This window comes from Cherax quadricarinatus, chromosome 9 (genome assembly GCF_038502225.1).
Source record: "Cherax quadricarinatus isolate ZL_2023a chromosome 9, ASM3850222v1, whole genome shotgun sequence".
NCBI lineage: Eukaryota > Metazoa > Arthropoda > Malacostraca > Decapoda > Parastacidae > Cherax > Cherax quadricarinatus.
This window is the reverse complement of record NC_091300.1, coordinates 38,452,531-38,473,641: the sequence shown is the minus strand read 5'-3', so window position 1 is coordinate 38,473,641 and position 21,111 is coordinate 38,452,531. Positions and strand designations below refer to the sequence as shown.

Below are 21,111 nucleotides of genomic sequence, written 5' to 3'. Positions count from 1 at the left end.
ACAATAATGCAGTAGTCTTCATAACAGTAAATATTCTGTTTCTTGTGTGAATAAAAATTCAAAATGGTAAGCAAGAGTTATTATTATAAGAATACGTATATACTAATTAAGAATAATGATAATAATATGTAATAATAGTAATAATACATATAATAATACTTTTTTTTTTTCAACAAACTGGCCATATCCCACCAAGGCAGGGTGGCCCAAAAAGAAAAAAAAAAGTTTCTTTTTTTAAATTTAGTAATTTATACAGGAGAAGGGGTTACTAGGCCCTTGCTCCCGGCATTTTAGTTGCCTCTTGCAACACGCATGGCTTACAGAGGAAGAATTCTGTTCCACTTCCCCATGGAGAATAATAATACATGTAACATAATAATATGTATAATAATAATAGTACTGTATATTAATATGTAATACGCCAGTGGAAATAAGTCTCTCTGACTTTTTTGGGTTATCCTAGGTTCTCTACACATTTGCTATGTATGATAATCTATGGAAATGCATTTGTGTATACCTGAATAAACTTACTATAATAATTATAATAATAATATGTATGTACTACGTATAATAAGCTAGTTTGAGTATGCCACCATGAGATAGTGCGTATTAAAACAAAGCTCAGCAGTTCACTGAGCTTACCTCGCTGGTGAAGGATTTCTCGTGTTTTCCTTGCATTTCGTGCAGTTATTTCACAATTTCTTGTTTCTAACCATGGGTCCTAAGAAAGCAAGTCCACAGCAGAGTGCTGAGAAGAAGAAGAGGATGATTACTATGGATTTAAAGCAGGAAATCATTGTTTAACATGGACAGTTTTTTATTGAAATGCCTTGCAGATGAAAGTGTGACAAATGCATCAGTAAGAGCATAGCAATTAAGTGTACATAAGATTAAGGGTGTATCACCCAGAGAAAGTTTCAAGTGGTTGTGCACTGGAACTATGTAATGATGCTTGCGTAAGTCATTACCGAAACATTCTGAAAAAGGACGAAATGAAATAAACTCCTGACACCATATGCCAATGTACCCAGCATCTCTTCTCCAAGGTAAGTGCTATATTACTACATAATTTCTTTATGTATTATTATTATTGTTGTCGTTGTTTTCCTTGTGAAACTATGTATGTAGGAGTTTGCCTTACAAACACTCCATTTTCTGTTATAATAAAAGCATGGGAAGGTATGTCAGGAGTGGGAATGGCCGCTGTGGTGGCCCTATACAGGTCTCCCTCCACATTCGTGAGGGTTAGGGGATCAAGAACCTCGCAAATGTTTGGTGCACAAATATATTGTAGGGAAATATAATAATAGCATTTACGTAGCCTAACATACTGCTTCCTTAACCTGTTGAACTGTGAACAATCATAAAACACATGAAAACATCATAAAATATTGTGCTAGTGCCAGCCCTTTGGTAAAGAAGGTGAGAAAGACTATAGAATTCAAGAAAGAACTTGTAGCAGAGTACCAAAGTGGAGGAGGAAGAGAGAGGGGAGAATGTGCCTTCTTCAGTGATTCTATGATATGTACGATATTAAAGCAGCACGAGTCGATAAAGGCTATAGTGCCAACCAACGATAAAATGTAGCATTAACAGTGTAGCAAATAAGTTAAGCGATTAATCGTTAGAAAAGGAAAGCGCAAACCTAATTCCTCCAATGTTGTTGGAGTTGTATAGGGCGACTGACAACACTGCCATCTCTAGTCTCTACCGCCTCTGCTGCCACCTCCACCACCACCATGTAAGGCTTATCTCTCAGTGGCCTTTTTACACCCAACAACAACAACACAACACTCCTGACATACTTAATGACGTATTTTATTCATTCTAGAGTATATTTCATGTTTTTATGTTATTAATATTGTTTATTATGTCGTATTAGACGAATTGTGAGAGATAAATAAGCTGTAGAGTTGATATTAGTGTCATATTGAAAGACTATCTTGTCCTGTCTCCAAACGAACTCTGCCGCCACCACAATTCCTAACATATGTAATGACATATTTTAAATAAGGTTGGGTGACTGGGAATTTGCGAATGTTCGAAGCCCATGAAAGTGGAAAAAGTGAATGTTGAGGGAGACCTGTACACCACAACAACAATGGCCGCTGTGTCTCCGCCTTCACTAACACTACTCACATACTTAATATTTCATTCATTCTAGTGTATATATCATGTTTCTGTGTTATTAATATTGTTTATTATGTCATATTAGATGAATTGTGATAAATAAATAAGCCGTAGAGTTGATATTAGTGAAATATTGAAGTATATTTTGTCTTGCCTCCTGAGAGCCAGAACGGATTTGTTGCATTTCAGTTAATTTAACCCTTTGGGGGTCACCAGGCCCTCTCAGAGACTTGTTCTCAGGGTTGCTAAAATTTAAAAAAAAAAAAATTCTTATGAAATGATAGAGAATCTATTCCCGATCATAATGACACCAAAAGTATGAAATTTGATGGAAAACTTACGGAATTATGCTCTCGCGAAATTAGCGGTCTTGACGATGTTTACGCATCGGCGATTTTGCCAACTTTGAGCTCTATTTTCGGCCAATTCCAGTGTACTAGTTGACAAAAATCATAACTATTTCGCTAGAACTCCATTGTATCTATCGAATGAGCACAAGAAACCACCCATTTACTAATTTCAACTATCCAATAAAGTGGTCAGAATTTAACAATTTTGCCAATTTCACACAAATTTCAAAAGATGCCAATTTCTGAATAGGGTCCAGAATAAACAAGAAAGACATTCCTGGTGCTAAAATAACAAGTTCTTTGTTTGTTAGTCACATCCCCAGGCCCCTCTTATATTTCCTTGGCTTTCCACTTTGAATTTTTATTCTTACAAAAAATAGAAGATTTACTGTTACGCACACTACTGCGTTAGTGTAGAAATGGTATAAATAATATCAGCGCACTTGTGAAAGAATATTAGACTCACCAGTTGACGTGTATTGGACGCTTGGCATGATTTGTTTACTTTTGAACTTTGGTAAAAATCAAACATTTCTGCTACTTGGAGCTCGATTTCAAGATACTTTTCATTGTAAAACCAGTCAAAATCATATCAATTTCTGTAATATGTCTTCCACAACTGCAGACCATACCAAGTTGGGGGTGGTATTGCAATCTATTACTCTAACCAATTATCTTGTATTAGCACCATTTGCTTCATTGATGAATATGGGGAATACATTTTTGCTAATTTTACTGTAAAAAACCTTAAGACACCTATAACAATCTGTGCCATTTACTGGATACCCCACACAAACATCCCAAATTTCAGTGAGAAATTAAAGGCAATAATAACAAACAGACAAATGATTAAGCACCACCTTCTCTTAGCTGGAGACTTCAATATCAACCTTGGCCTACTAGATGATCAGCCTGTAACTGATTTCATCAACAATATGAACAACACACTTCTCATACCAACAATAACTAAACCAACCAGGCTCACTGAGACAAGTGCATCCATAATAGACCACATGTGGACCAATATACTAGCCTCCCTTAAATCAGGGATAATCACAGATAGCACTACAGACCACTACCCAACCTTCCTCTTGACAAACATTAGTAAACCACCACTTGAATACAGCAAAGTTTCATTTAGACTCCATGACGAGGCCTCAATAAGGAAGTTCACAGCTGACCTAGAGACTGTTGACTGGCCTACAGAATTCTCCAAGGCCAATGGTATTGATGACTGGACAGACATTTTTCTTAACAAATTACTTAGACTATACAACAAACATTGTCCTATAAAAACGAAACAGATCACAAACAAACGGCTTGGTTGCCCATGGCTAACCAGCACCATTCTGAAATCCATTGATAAGAAACACCAATATGAAAAGCAATATAGACAGGGCTTAATACACAAAGATATTCTTAAACACTATTCATCAGTTTTCACCAAAGTAATAAAGAAAGCCAAACAACTATACTACTCCAGTAGATTCACTGACACAAGAGGAGATATAAAAAAGACCTGGAAAACACTCTCTCAGATTCTAGGGACCCACAAACTGAAAAAAAAACAAGAATATTGTCCTAACTAAACCTAATGAAACACCACTGCATCCCACTGACACAGCTAACAAGATAAACGACTTCTCAACCATAGGATTTAATCTCGCCAATAAAATCCCATGTACCAATGCCCATTCCGGGGACTACCTAGATGGGAATTTCCCAAATTCCTTCTATCTTGCACCAACTGAACCCACGGAAGTCACCGAGATTATAAAGTCACTTAAAAATAACTCAGGGAATCTGTCTCATGTCCCACCATCGTTGTACAAGCGAGCGACCCATGTCCTTTCGCATGCTATCTCATTACTTTTTAACAAGTCACTAGAAACTAGCACCTTCCTGAAACTACTCAAGACGGCAAGGGTTACACCAATACATAAAGGTGGTGACCCTACAGTCTTAAACAACTATAGGCCAATACCAAACTTACCATTGCTATCCAAAATCTTGGAGAAACTCGTGCACAGGAGACTATATTCATTTATAACGGCACAAAACATACTCGACCCCTGCCAATTTGGATTCAGGAAAAATAAAAGCACTAACGATACAATCATAAAAATGCTAGATCTGCTTTACACAGCATTGGAAAATAAGGAATATCCACTAGGAATTTTTATTGACCTAAGAAAAGCTTTTGACACAGTAGACCACGGCATCCTACTCCACAAACTTGACCATTATGGTATAAGAGGCCATGCGCTTGCATATTTCAAATCTTACCTTACTAATAGGTATCAGTATGTCACCATTAAAGACACAGCATCAACAACACGGCCACTTGATACTGGAGTTCTGCAGGGAAGTGTCCTTGGTCCCCTGCTCTTCATCATATACATCAGTGATCTTCCAAACGTATCTCAACACCTGAACCCCATTCTCTTTACTGACGACACAACTTATGTCATCTCTCACCCTAATCTTGCCACCCTCAACACCATTGTTAACTAGGAGCTGATCAAAATATCGACTTGGATGATAGCCAATAAACTTACGCTTAACACTGACAAAACCTCCTACATTATGTTTGGTAGCAGAGCAGGAGTTGCGCAAATTATCATTAAGATCGACAAAACACTAATTGCCAGACATAATGAGGGCAAATTCCTAGGCCTATACCTCGACAACAACCTGAATTTCAGCACCCGTATCCAAAACGGTTGGGATCCTCTCCAAGATACGATACTACGTGCCGCAAACTGCCCTTCTCACACTATACCATTCACTTGTATATCCATACCTCACCTATGCTATCTGTGCTTGGGGCTCAACTGCAGCAACACACCTAAAGCCAATAATAACCCAACAAAAAGTCGCAGTAAGGATAATCACTAAATCCCATCCCTGGCAACACCCCCCCCCCACTCTACATAGATCTAAACTTACTCCTTGTTCAGTACATCCACACTTACTACTGTGCAATCTCCATCTACAGGACCTTAAATTCCAATATTAACCTTGACCTAAAACGCTTTCTTGATAGTTGTGACAGAACCCACAGGCATAACACCAGACACAAACATCTCTATGACATTCCCCGTGTCCGGCTAAACCTTTACAAATATTCAATGTATGTCAAAGGCCCTAAAATCTGGAACACCCTACCTGAAAACTCTAGAACTGCAGACACATTCATCACCTTCAAAACTACCATTAGAAAACATGTTATCTTCCTGATACACCCTGTCAACTAATTACACGAATACCACCTGGTGGTTCACACTTACACTCACTCACCCATTTGACCATAAACAGAAATATCAATCTCAATCTTAAAATAATGAATCCTAACTAGTCACTCTTACAGAATTAAAGAGCATATCTTTGTGAAGGTAATAAGACAAAAAAAAAAGTTTCTGATCAGTACTTAACGAGATACAGTGCCGAGAAGTTTGTCCAAAATGACCTGGTGGCGGCAACATCGACGATTTCCACATACACGCATTACTTTATTTAGCAGCTTTTGTAGTTTTTTCTTTTCTTTTCCAATTTTTTTCTTTTCCTACTAACATTTGGGGCCTGAGAGACCAATACTGTATATAATGTATATATATATAAACTCACTGTATTGATCACAATAACCGCACTAAAGTTATTATCATATTATTGTTTACCACTGTTGTTTATTACAATAAACATGCACAAATCTTGTATAATACTAATGTTCTATCATATATTTACATATTTACAATCACTGGACATGGTTTTAGAACTGCTGGAGCTTGTGGAACTCCTTGAAACAAGGCACCATGCACAGAGGTACCTTACATTCCTCACACATAAACCGAGTGTCTTTGCATCTTTGTTGCCATCGTTTTGTTTGTGCACAGACGATGCATCTCTTCTGAGCAAATTTCTTCTGAGTTGAAGGAAGCTGTATTATGAAATGATCACCTTCCCTCCTCAAATGCTTGGGTATATCCTGAGGAGTTTGTGGAGTATAGCAGGTGTTGTTACCTGGTACTTCATTATGAGTTGTCTGACAACAAACAAACAAAATTCACCATACGGTGGTCTGTTGCCAGTCTTCATTTGGTACATATTATATGCATTGAGCATTGAAATGTCCATGAGATGGAAGAAAAGTTTCATGTACCACTTGTAACTTTTACGAACACAATCAACAAAGCCAATCTGTATGTCACATTTACCAACCAAGCGCATGTTTTGTGTATAATCAATCACTGTCACTGGTTTTCAAATATGTTCATTAGTCACTCGATCAACTTTGCCACTGTCTTGCATTTCATTACGGTGAATGGTTGTCAACAATGTGACATCTCGTTTGTCATGCCACCGTAATGCCATGATGTCATTGGCAGTAAACACCTGCACGTCATCACCATGAGCACCTGTGTTGAGCCTGGGCATATGTTTACGATTAGAACGCACCGTGCCACACACATCTGTCTTGTTCACTCTCAAGAAATCACTGAGTAATGGGCTTGTGTACCAGTTATCGGTATATAATGTATGCCCCTTACCAAGATAAGGTGCCTTCATGCTTCTCACTACGTCACCTGAGATACCCAATAACATCTTGGTATCTTTCAATGTTTTACTTCCCGTGTATACAACAATATCCAATACCAGGCCACTGTCACACTCACAGAGTACAAACAGTTTTATGCCAAAGCGTTTCCTCTTGCTCGGTATATACTGCTTGAATGACAGCCTACCTTTGAACAAAATCAAGGACTCGTCAATTACAAGATTCTTGAATGGATAAAAGTATATGCTGAACTTTTGTTTGAGATACATAAAAAACATTTCTAATCTTGTATAACCTGTCACTTCTGTCAGGCCTGGTTTTGTCTGAGAAGTGCAACATACGTAACAGTAAGATAAACCTGTTCACTGGGATGATTTCACTGAAGACTGGGGTAGAAATTAGCCGATCTGTGGGCCAGTATGCTTTTATATTATGCTTATAGACATGAGGCATAAGCATTATTGTTGCAAAAAGCAAATACATTTCTGCAACAGTCGTCTCTTTCCACTGGTGTAGTCTTGACTGTGGTGATATGATCGTATTTGCCATGATGTTCTCAAAATACTTATTACTTTCCCTGACAATAGTTTCCATCAATGGCTGGTCAAAGAATAATTCAAAGAATTCCAGTTCATTTGCAGTGTTTCCAAGGGGACAAGTTGGTAGAATTCCACTTTGAGAGTCATCAAAGTGGTGAGGCTTGGGAACAAAATTGGGATTTTCCTGCCAATCCCAGATACGGTTTGCTGGTGGATACTGAACATCATAGGCAATTTGTGCGGGTAGTTGTGGTTGTGGTGGGCTGGTGGCTGACGCTCCGCTTTGTCCTTGAACTGCGGAGTCAGCAGCGTGGGTCCCAGCCTGGGCTGGTGAGTTATGCATGGCCGTGGCACTACCATCACCACTACCACCATCTAGTGATGCCTGTGGTCTATCCATGCCAAGTGTAGCCACATCATCCTCTCTATCACTATCTATACCCAGTGTAGGGCCATGGGATGTACTCCGGGATGTACTCCCTCCCCTGGGCATGGCATAGGGTACACTACCTGAGCGCATGTGGTGGCGTACATACCGACGCTTCACTGGTGAATGATTCCTCACTATCACTACTCGAATGGTAGTCAAGAGCAATAAAATCACAATCCACATCACTATCATTATCATCATTACTGAAGTCAGAGGCTTGGCCACGTGAAAATAATAGTTTTCTCTTTCGTTGAGGTACAACCGACCGTGACTGACGAGTGCCCACACCAGAGGTAGAAGGTTGAGGATCGTCAGGGTTTTCTGCACTATTATCGATATCCTGGTCATTCCTTTCGGTCACTAACTGATCAAAGCCAAAGAATTCGTCTTCATTTCCACTTCCATTACTGTCAGAACTATCAGACAGGAACAGGAGAGTCCCAATTTTCCTTGGAGTGAGAGCTGCCTTGCGACGAGGCATGGTGAACAAGGGTAACTGAGCCGGCGTTCCCACAATGCTATGTGGGCGCCTAGATTTTTTGTTTATGGCGCACACCCACTATGCAGACCCATTCTCTCGAATGTAGGCCTATGAGCATTTTCGCGCTAAATTTGACGGCGCTAGAATTTTAGCGTAGATCTACAGTTTGGACACTCAACGTGAAGCCGTAGATCTACAGGATGGACTCTGAAAGGGTTAAGCAAGCAAATCCAGATGCGAGCAAGGTCATAGAATGGCTTAAACTCACAAGTAGAGGTTCCACTGTATTTTGTGAAGGGATTCAGGGAAACCCGTTAACTGGACTTGAGTCCTGGGGGTGGGAAGTACATTGCCTGCACATGAAAGGAGGGGTTTGAGATAATGAATGTTTGGAGTGATATCTTAACTGTTGTATCTGGGTACCTCTGTAAAGACAGTGATTATGTGTGAATGATGGTGAAAGTGTTTTTCTTTTTTTGGATCACCCTGTTTTGGATAGAGACAGCCGGTGTGTAAAAAAAAAAAAAAAAAAAAAAAAAAAGTGCATTTTAGTCACCTCTCATGACATACATGGCTTATGGAGGAAGACTTTGTTCCACTTCCCCATGGAGAAATATTCATCACGTTAATGTAAAAAAATAAAAGGTTCAGCAGAAGAAAAATATTGGATTATTATCCATAAAGGTTATTACTATATCATTCATAATTACACTGTAATAACACATTCCCCATGCTTTTAGCAGTGATGTACTTATTCTAGCTGCATTTCTATGTTTGTTGAAAATGTTGGTGATTGATAATAAAGAGTGAATACATGTTTAATTAAAGAAGAAAGTTGTAGTGGAAAAATAGTAAACATTTCTGAGGCTTTGTCATAACACCCTTATGATATTTAGAAATTAATTATATTTTACCTTAACTAAAGAATTTGTAAGTACTGGGGATTCTGGATTTATGAACACCTGATTTTCAGTGATTGTTTATAAGTTAAAACATTTGGATAGAGAAATCCCATGTATTTATGAAGGTCAACCTACTAGCATAACAAGATCTCATACTGATCACATCAGTCAATTAAGTGTATAACAGAGTTCTCTGCCTACTTCCTGTTTAAGTATCATAAACCAAATGCCATTTGGCAGATGTCATTTGAATTACTTAATTCACCTTAAAATTATTCATTACCTTCTAATTACTTATTAGTCAATATTTTGAGGGGCATTGCAACTGACTGATTTCAGAACTTTTGTTCAGGGTGCATATTAAGAGAGTTTTTGAGAAAATTCATGCTTGTGTAAACATTGCTATATAATTATGTCTAAATCTTATATTTATTGGTTATTTATTACAGTATACAGTGATAATTTCTAGCAGAAGTAAAAAAGTATACTCTTCAAACTGTAAGCTTAAACATCACTTTTTCTATTACTTTATTATAGTCATAGGAAAATTAAACCTGCCAGAATGATACAGCATTTGGGAGTTTATGTAGCAATCAGGCTTGATTCAAGGAAGGGAAATGTGCCTTACCCATTCTGTGTTTTAAAATCTAATGTAAATTCTTGTTTGTCAGATATGGCTACGAATCTGTTGTAACATTTGGTGGTTGCCAGGAAGACTTCATGTTAGTGGTGCATACACCAGAGGAAGACAGTGCCCATCACCCTCCAGGAACCCACAAACTCCTCCTTTGTATGAATAAACCAAAGGTAATTTTTCAATAATGCTGTACTCTTTGCATTCTGAGCTAACCTCTTTTGAGGTTAATGTAAGTTATGTAATTTAGCTTGGTGTTTGGATACTGTAATCACTTAAAAGGCATTTTCAGTCACATAACTGTTGGAATTATATGTAATGATTTAAAATTCTTTTAAAAGGAAACTGTCTAAAGAAATTTTCACTGATGGCTAAAATATAAAAATGAGTGAAGAAAATGAAAGATATTACAAAAGAAATATTTTAGAGCAGAGTAACTGAACAGAATAAATATTCTTTCTCCCTTAATCTTTTATTTCAGATCCTAGAGCTAACTCTTCTTATTGCTGACTACATGAATGCCATGGGCCGTCCTATACCTGGCACCCCCCAAACAGGAACGCTGACTCGTCATGGTTCCAGAAGGTCAGCACGGTCACATATAACCTCTATTCCTGGCCAACCTGATCTCTTGAAAATGACAACTGAAGTAGATAGCAAATTACAGCGCCTTGATGCCAAACGGCGTGCACAGGTTGACTCCACTGTTGTCTGACCCGCAGTACATGCTAGATCTTCGTGAGTCAGGTTCATGCTCGGCCCAACTGCTACACTGTGATAATGCTTCACATGAATGCTTAAAAAAATTCAGCTGCTCATATGTCTATACTCCAGAGGATTTTTTTTTTTTTATAAATGTCTTTTGGCTACAAGAAAAGGAAAGTGTATGATTCCTGAGTGGGGAAAGTGAAGTTAAAAGGTAACTACTTGTGTATGAAACACAAATTACCTTTTATTATAATCAATATATTTTGTGGCCGAGCATTGTTTGCAAATGATCTTACATTATATATTATTTTTCTTAGGGAAAAATAATGTTTTTTTTTTTTTGAATTTTAAATTCAAATTGATTACAGAATCCGAGTTAATCAGTTGATTGACTGAAGTTTTTTTTACTACGGCACAATATTGATGTTTCATAATGAAGTAAAAAATGTTTTGCCCAGTCACATCTTAAATAATGTGACTTATGCTGCACTTCTAAACCTATCAACTATATAATTTATGATTTATTTGAAGTATAGATTACTAATTGAAAAATACACAAAATTGGTACTGTTTTAGAATGAGATTTTGCACACCCATGTGAAAACACCCCATGCAAAGATGCTTTAAAGCACTAGTCTATAATAAATCTAGTCTAGAGTATGTAGTTGAAAAACTGTTTCATGTAAGCAAACTAATTTAAATTAGGAGTTGCAAAATACAGGGATACTGTGTAAAGTAAACTGGGAATATAAGTTGTATGTGAGATGACAAGTGAAGCAGAGTACAGTAAAACCTCTGATAACATGGGTGTGGGGAGTTATGTTGCAGAAAATCAGTGTAGCTTTATACGAAGTGAAAAACATGGGAAATATAGGGTTACATTCCAGACACGTCAAAATTTCTTATATTATTCTGCTAGGTAAAAATTACCATTAGTTTAACTTCACATTGTTAGTACTTGAAATATTTGAAGACTGTGGGGAGGACCAAGTTGAATGTAGTGAGGTTTATCACTTGACAGTTCTGAGCAATGTAAAAATAAAAGTCAAGTTTCTCTACCAAGTTATACCAGACATAAAGGAACTCACCACATATATGCCAAATTAATATATACCACAAATAAATTCATTTGATGAAGCCAAAGCAAAGAAAAATATTAATGCAAATGAGATGGGGGTAGCCTCAGCTGGGCCCTTCAACATTTAATCATCATAAAAATAAAAAGCCACATCTCCTGGGCAGATTGTACCAGACATACAGGAACTTGCCACACTTATTACCAAACAAACATATGCTAAAGATGAATGCACTTGAATACCTCTTTGCAAAAATGCATAAAACATGAGAGGCTATGTCTGGAAGATGTAGAGACAGCTGCCAACTCTGGCTTTTGGCTCCCAGCGAAATTGCAGATTTGTATATGTAACTCGTGAATCCATACTGTATTTCGCGACTTACAGGACGTGACTTATAAGACTTGTTTTAGTTTCATTGGCTTGGCATCAGACGTAACTGGGAGAGCTACAGCCCACCTCACACCCCAAACTTATAACTCCTGTCACTGACCTTCAGTTTATAGGATGCAGGGTGGCTTTTGGAGACATTTTATGAAAAAAAATGTGTCTAATAAGCTGTGAAATACAGTAACTTAATTGGCTATATGACTTATTTTCCATTATTTTTGCATGAGAGGCTCATAATGTCACATTCAGTGGAAGAGATGGTAACACTACATGCTTTGGGTGAACCAAAGAAAGAGGGAAATGGCATGCCTCCACCAAAGCAGGAAAATAGAAATACTGCGCTTTCTCTCCAAATATTACTATGTTGATAATATAATGGACAGCAGCTGGGAGGAGACTTGCCCATTAATTTTATCATATATCTCATTGAAACACTTATTCACTCATATTAAGAACCACCAGCATTTTCAACATAGAAATACAAGTAGAGTAGATACATCACTTTTAAGGGTAGGGAAATGTGTAATTATGATAATCTGTGATACAGAACTTTTGTGGTCTCTTGATAAATGTGCAGTAATAAGTTATATAAATTTTGAAAAAAAGTTAGGTAAGAAAAATACTGTCAGGTGGACATGACTTGTTCTCGCTTAGTAGAATAGTGGGAGGCTGGGGGCACTGATTGTTGTTTAATGAGCAGATTTAGAAAATCTACTATGGCTACTACTCAAATTTCCCACTTGATTTGATCAGTTTTAAATTTACTGCACATAATATCAAGATTTTTTCATGCTATGAAGTTTGAATGCACTCCTTCAGTTGTACTTACACAAAATTGCACTATGTGAGGATGCAGTATAAGAGGGTTTACTGTACTTTGAATATTAAGAATGACAGACTGTACTTCGAGATAACTTCATTTAATTGTCCTGCAAATACTTACTCTTGTCTCACATGTGAACATACTACAGCATTTGAGATTGGCTTATATCCATCAAACCAGCTTGTAGAACTCTTAGTTGAGTATGATGATAGTTAGGGATTGACCAGGAATAATGAGAGAGCTGTATGTTCAGGTGGGTTATCTTGAAGCACCAGCAGTGGCATAAAGAAATAAGTTGGTCTCCAGCATTCTAAAAGATATACACAGTATGCATCTCTGCAGGAAATGCCTCACTTATATTTTATTCTTTTTTTAACATAATGGCTATCTCTCACCAAGGCAGAGTGACCTGAAAAAGAAGAAATGTAGGTTTTCTCCTTTTTACACTTAGTAATATAAACAGGAGAAGGGGTTACTAGCCCCTTGCTCCCATAAAACTTATTATAACAGGAGAATGTGCCCGCAAAATATTACGCACATTTTATTATTTTTGCTATTAATTTATTACTGCCTGTGGCATTCTTGTATAATATGCCAAAGGAGGTACAATTCAGTATTTATTGACCACAAATAAAGAAAAATAGTGATGTTTTCTACACAGTATATGGAAAATCAAGAACAAGTTTAATGCAGTTGCAGATAACTGTTAGTAATTCTGTGTATTGAAGAAAATATCAGTCTCTCATTCAATCTGTTGCATTTGACAACAGTGCAACTTAAGAGCTCCGCTGAGTTCCAAGTATTACACTTGCAACTGGCAATACAATTGGAAGTTTTCCTGGTGACTGATTAGTTTCACAAGCATTTTATTCTTTATAAAACATTGCTTCTGAATATTACAATATAGTGGCAGTCCATTAATTTAGCGTTTTTTAAGAACATCCAAATTCAAATGCTGTTGATAGTTTACGTACTGGTCTCTTTACTACAGGAAAACTTTATATTTAATGCTCTTAGTGAGTCAGTTATTCCTTGAGTATGCAGCGCTGTTTGACCCATACAGATTTAGCGCTTAATTTGATTATAATAAATTCCTTGAGCTGTGCCAGTGCCTGTAGTCCTTTTGGGAAAATCTGCTTAGATGAAAGATATTTTGTGCAGGGTTAACCTTGATTTAAAGACTACATATTGCTCTAAACAGAGCTTTATCATTGACTTTATAAAGTTGTTAAGAGCAAAATGTAGAGTATAAATAAAGGTTTCCTCTGCATTTGGTGTCTTTCTGTCATACTTGCTGGCAAAACTTTCCTCTCGAAGGAAAGATCTGCTACTGGAAATATAAAGCTAGAAATCCACATTATAATTAAGATGATAGAGAAGAATAGGGTGATTAGTTTTGTATGACTTAACAAACTTGGTTTTGATAAGGAAAAACTCCCTTCTTAAGAAGTTAACATGTATATAATTTTTGGTAGTTCCCTATAAAAAAAAACTCCTGTGTTATTCCATTATTAAGGGACTTTGGGACTTCCATTAGCAGTTCATATTAAAAAGTTATCATCTTGGGTAATCAGCTAGTATGAGATGAAAATCTAATTACAATAATTACCTGCCAATGAAAAAATAGGTTTACCTTAAGCAAATAACAGCATAGTGCTAATAAAAAGTAATCTATATTTCTCCTATTGATTTTGAGAAATTTCTCTTTAGAATGATTGTGTGAAACTGTGGTTTTCATTGTGCTATTGATCAAAGGTGCCATAACTACTAGTCAGTATGTGAAAATTAAGTCATATGTAACACCAAATCTGATCATGTATGCCTTCCAGGATTGTATTATTAAGGAAAAAAATAAATTTAAAGCTCTGTAAATATTATATCCAAATATGTGGTAGCCACATATGTTAAGCACTTAAATGCCCACTTTTTATCACCCTGTACAGTACTGGTCAAACGCAAGGCATGTCAGTTTGGTATTTAGATGAGGTGCACATGGAGGTGCATTACCAACACTTTACCAGAGAAGTCACAGGTTTTAACTTATTACGTATGACTTGCTGTGGACATCATATGTGGCATTAAATTCACAGCTTATTTCTATGTCTTAGTCAGTTTGTGTACATAGTGCTTTACTTTTATATTTACAATTTGTGAGAGTTTTGTATGTGATGTACATAACCACAGTGGTATGTTGAGAGAGTTAAGGGAATGTTCCTGCTATGCCTTACATTGCTCCAGAGTGAGTTTACACACACCTAGTTCATAAATATACAGGCAGGTGAATTTATACTCGTTTAAAGTCACAACTGCTACACACACTATTTCAGTCAGAATTAATGTAACACAGTCCATTAGCTGTAACACTTGAGTATTACTTTAAAGAGAATAACTAATAAGATTAAGTGAAGAAATAAATTTATGAATACCATTACTCTGTTGTTGTTATTATATATACAGAATTCCATGTAATTGCCTAGGAAGATTGGTTATACCCACAAAACAAAATACACATCTTTGCTTGCACTACGTTTAGAGTAAATCTGTGATCAATTTTGATTAAACTTGTAGAGTATGTATATATAAACCTGATTGACCTAGGTCACTCATTTATATTTGCAAGCACTTTAGTTTTTAGTTACAGAAGAAAATATCCACATGTAAATTAATTGCCTTCATATAAATTTAATGTAAGTATTATTTTGACAAAACCCTAATTCATAAGTAGTGAGATTATTATAATTTTGGGGTTAAAAACTTTGTTTTTAAGGTATTGAAAAGGCTTCACATATTTGCACAAATAAGGTAATAAAAATACAGTAAAATATATTTTTATTAGGCTTTATTAAAAATATTGTGCTTTTGGCATACATCTGAACATTAAAATTTATATAGTACAATATGAAAATTAACGTCATACTCTTTTACAGCCTTTTTAGAATGTACAGCACAGTCTAACATTTAAAAAAAAAAAAATCATAATTTTTTCTAAAATAAGGCCCCAAGTTTTTAAATTAGCAAATTAGAATATGAAGAGAAATAATGAAAAACCAAGTTTACTTTGGACAAAGTTTTGTTCTGTTGAGTTCTATCAAATTATCAGTTATAGAGCTCTAACAGTGCTAAATGTTGTCTCAGTAACATAAAAGCTTGTATTACAATATGTGTTCTTCAATAATATTGGCAAGACATCATTTGGATCCAAATATAGTATTACAATGCCTGAAATTCTCTTTTAATAACAATTACTTGGAGTTTGGGAGTAAATAAACCACATTTTAAAGTAATTGTTTAATGACTGGTCACAAGATGAGGGAACTGTGCAGGACTAAAATGATTACAATATTTGATAAAGCATTTTATTATTTATAAAAGTCAACATCTGTGTTTTGTGAAAAAAAATGTTGTTGCCCCCTGATGTAAGATAAAGTACTGTACTAACTTGGAATCCACTCATGTATTCAGAATTTATTAAAATGCAATTATTCTCCATTTTTAACATTATAATTAAAACATACTTTTGTGTGAAAGATAAACTGTTCACAGTAAGATTTTAAAAATAAAAATTAAAAATTACAGAAATTCTTAAGTGTGAAAAATCACTCACAGGTAATTTGTAACTTATTAGAACTTGGTAATCAAATGTTGAAGTTACATAACTTGTTATTGCATTATATATGCCCTGCCTACTTAAACATGTGCATGTGCTTCCTCCAGTCCCTCCACCTATTGTCCATATGCCTTCTCCCTTCCCTCCACCTATTGTCCATATGCCTTCTCCCTTCCCTCCACCTATTGTCCATATGCCTTCTCCCTTGCCTCCACCTATAATGCATATGCCTCTTCCCTCCTTCCACCTATTGTCCATATGCCTTCTCCTGTCCCTCCACCTATTGTGCACATGCCTCCTTCCCTCCCTCCACCTATTGTGCATATGCCTTCTCCCTTCCCTCCACCTGTTGTGCATATGCCTCCTTCCCTCCCTCCCACTTATTGTCCATATGCCTTCTCATATCCTTCCACCTATTGTGAATATGCCTCATTCCCTCCCTCCACCTATTATGCATATGCCTCCTTCCCTCCCTCCACCTATTGTGCATATGCCTCCTTCCCTCCCTCCACCTATTGTGCATCTCCACCTATTGTGCATATGCTTCCTTCCCTCCCTCTACCTATTGTACATAAGCCTTCTCCCTTCCCTCCACCTATTATGCATATGCCTCCTTCCCTCCCTCCACCTATTGTGCATATGCCTTCTCCCTTCCCTCCACATATAGTGCATATGCCTCCTTCCCTCCCTCCACATATTGTACATATGCCTTCTCCCTTCCCTCCACCTATCACTGCTTACAAGCTTGTTAAAATGTGAAAGGGTTTGCAGAAAATTCAGGGGAAAATAAAAGCACAGTTAGTAAGGCGAGTGACAAAACCTACAGTGATTTAAAATAAGAAGGAGAGAAATAACAATAAAATGGCTGTTTACAATGATTACTAAAATAACTACTACTAAAGAAGAATCTTCAAACAGTCATCTACAAAGATAACCTCTTCACTGTACTTGTAGGTTTAAAGGACAAAATTGGTGTCCAACAATCAGAAAGTAGTATTGGGAATAAAATATTCCAGTAGTTCAATGCTAATACATTATGGTTAAAGATTTAGCATAACTTTTATGGTAGTGCTACAGTCATGTTATTTTCTATGGTGGAATGTAACTTGACATGTGCTTAACCTAGCCTAGAGCTGTGCTTCTGCATTGCTAGGCAGATTATTGAAAATAAAAAATTAAATAGTAACCTCTCCTATCCTATAGAAAATTTCAAGAAAAATCTAATTAGGTGAACTAAACCAAAAGAGGGAAAGAAGTTATTTTCATATGACTGAAGAATATTAGTACCCTACTGTATATTCTTGGATGATGAAACTATATGAATCTAGAAATATTGTACAGGAAGAGCTAACTAAACATGCAGCAATGAAATGGAAGAGCTAGTAACTTGAAAAATTGGCAAAGATTAATAGAGCAGGATAGAACTAAACATGACATTAAATGAATAGTTCAAACAGCAACAGAAAAGTTACATTAAAAAAGATACAAGATGCCTACTAGTGTGTGACTTCCCTATGCATTTAATAACAAGCAAAAAAAAAAGGGGGGGGGGAGACATAAAATTTTGTGCAGAAGGGCAAATTTTAAGAAAAAGGTTTGATCAATAATTTTCTGTTTTGTTTGTAGGTCTATGCTGTTGATGTCAGGGTCACTTGTGTAGATCTATGTTTTAAGCTTGGCTCCCTTGTTATTACTATTATTATCATCATGGGGAATCCTGAACTGTAGGGATTATACAGCACTTGGGAGCACTTGGGGGAAGGCGGGATGGAAGACATTTAGGATTAATTCGGATCCTCCAGAGAAGCTGTGAGTGGAAAATTTTGGCCTAGACTTGAGAGAATGGATCTGTGCAGTGTGCACACAGTATAAAAAAAAAAATAATTTTCCCATAGTGTGCATGATGACAAAAGCAAACCTCTGACCTTGTGACTGGTTTAAAATAACAACTTTAGATACTCCAGGTAGGTAGATGTTTACTAGGATGGCTTTTATGGTTGTATTGGTTTTTTTGGTATTATTTGATAGACTAGAAAACATACTGCTGAAACAGAAATGATTTTGGTTGGTTTCAGGAATGGAGATAGCTCGAAATTGGGCTCGAGCAGAAATAATTGATTTGTAATGATTTTCTTGATGGGTAAGACCAACCCCCCATTGCACCCTCCACCACTTTTATGGATTTTTACTATGTCTGATTCAATTATTGGAATGCCACAAATCATGGCCAGTTGTTCCTGGTTACATTTTATTATCTGAGAAATAGGGTAAATCTTCGATTTTTTGTGATAATGAATTCAAAATGGAGGGCACTTGTTATACAGAAAAGGCTTGAGGACATGATTAATGAACAGAAGAAATGTTGCTGTAATACCTGTAATGTCTACAGTGTTTATTTTGGACTGTGTGAAAATTTTATTTTTTTATTTTATTTTGTGTAAAATTGGCAAAATTCTCAACGTTTGTGTACATTATAGGGTAGTTCTGATAGTTGAATGGGCAGTTTCTTGTACTCAATTGATAGAACAGAAAGCATACTAGCGAAATGGTTAAAATTTTGGTCAAACTGAGCAATGAAATTGGTTTAAAATAGGACTCGATTTGTGCAGAATCTCCAATGTGTAAATTGTGCCCAGACTGCTAACTTTGTGCCTATGTAATGCTGTAAGTTTTCCATCTAATTTTGTATTTTCTGTGTCCTTATCTTCAGGAAAAGATTCTCTGTCCTTTCTTGAGATTTTTTTTTAATACCAACACTGCACTTTTAACTCCTAAACGGTCCAGACGTATATATACGTTCTTATGCGTAGCGCCTCAAACGTATATGTACGTTTTAATTTTCCTGCCTCCAAATTTGACAGGATTGGCCCGAGATGCCTGGTCAGCATAGAATGGGTCTTAACACTCGGTGTGCGCAGTATTAAAAAAATCTGGGACCACTTAGTACCTTGTGGGAGCGCAAGTTAAATTGAGCCTCAGCTAGAGCAAACAGTGCGGCAAACACCAAGGATTCACTGATGTAATGTCATATTAACACTCCTCTTTTAAGAGGAAAGTGATGTTAATTCCAAGTTTAGGGTTTGTCCATCTCTGTCTGTCCATCTGTCTCTATCAGTCTCTGTCTATCTCTGTCTCACAGGTACACATAAATACAAGTATACTTAGTATAAATTACCTAGGATAACCCAAAAAATCCAGACAAAGTGCTATACTCTGCTTGAAGATGTGAGTAAACGTGATGACGCAGTCTTGTGGCTCTCTCTGAGACAGAGAGCTAGACGGATAGACAGACAGACAGGGAGCTAGACAGACAGACACACGTTTGTGTACCAGCGAAAACAAAGGGAGGGCGATGTTCATCAAATGTCACCTCTAATCTTTTCTTATCAGCTGCACCCTCCCCCACCCTCATGTATGCTCATCAAATGTCAGCTCTTATCATATGTTATCTCATCTTATCATGTCACTGTCAGGGGTGGACTTTGTTTTTCATGCTTCAAGGGAACTTATTATTACCTAATACAGTGGAACCCCGCCATTTGGCGGCCGCGAGTTTCGTGAAATCCGACTTTCGGCAAGTTTTTTCGGCAAAATTTAGTTTCGTGGTTCGTGATTGGACTCGTGATTTGGCGACCTTCTGGTATGCATCTACCCGTCAGCGTGCACACAAAGCCAGTCTCCCGCACTATTCACACTCAAGTGTGCCATTGTTTATCAGCATGTGACCATCACCCCACAGGCTCATACAACACATTTCATAATCATTGTTTTTTGTGCTTGCAACTGCTAAATAAGCCACCACAGACTCAAAGAAAGCTCCTAGTGCCAGCCATTTGGTAAAGAAGGTGAGAAACATGATAGAATTCAAGAAAAAACTCATAGCAAAGTACTAAATAGTAGAGGAGGAAAAGAGAGGGGAGAATGTGCCTTCTGCAGTGATTCAGTGATTCTACAATATGTATGATACTAAAGCAGCAGGTATCGATAAGGGCTATAGCTCCAGCCAGTGATGAAGTGTAGAATTAACAGTGTAGCAAGTAAGTTAAGCGAGTAAGTGATAGAAAAACATGAGAGTAACTCTCCAATGTTGTTGGATGTATATAGAACCGCTGAACATACACCGCCCTGCTATCTTCCACCACCATAAATCTCTGCCAACATCATCTTCATCAAACTAATTAATTAAACTAACATCTCCTCCAAGGTAAGTGTAAATATAAAAGTGTAAGTATAAAAGTAAATCTAAGTGTAAATATAAAAGGACACCAATGGAAATATGCCACACAAATTTTTTGGGTTATCCTGGCTACTTTACACATACGCTGCTATGTATGATTATGTATGTAACTGTATTTGTGTATACCTGAATAAACTTACTTATTTATAAATTAAAAAGTAAATATTTCTTATTTATAAATTAAAATGTAAATATTTCTTATTTATAAATTAAAATGTAAATATTTCTTATTATTAACACACTGGCCGATTC

The 21,111-nt window shown here is 36.7% G+C and overlaps 1 protein-coding gene across 1 annotated transcript in view; it reads left to right on the top strand.

Moving 5' to 3' along the window:
- LOC128685932 (uncharacterized protein CG43867) overlaps positions 1-16,504 on the top strand; it is a 1,104,857-nt gene extending 1,088,353 nt beyond the window's left edge. The window contains exons 27-28 of the mRNA XM_070083118.1: positions 10,059-10,194; positions 10,503-16,504. Of these exons, the coding sequence (XP_069939219.1) occupies positions 10,059-10,194; positions 10,503-10,736 (370 nt within the window). The 3' untranslated portion in view covers positions 10,737-16,504. The remainder of the gene's footprint in view (positions 1-10,058; positions 10,195-10,502) is intronic.
- The last annotated feature ends 4,607 nt before the right edge of the window (positions 16,505-21,111 follow it).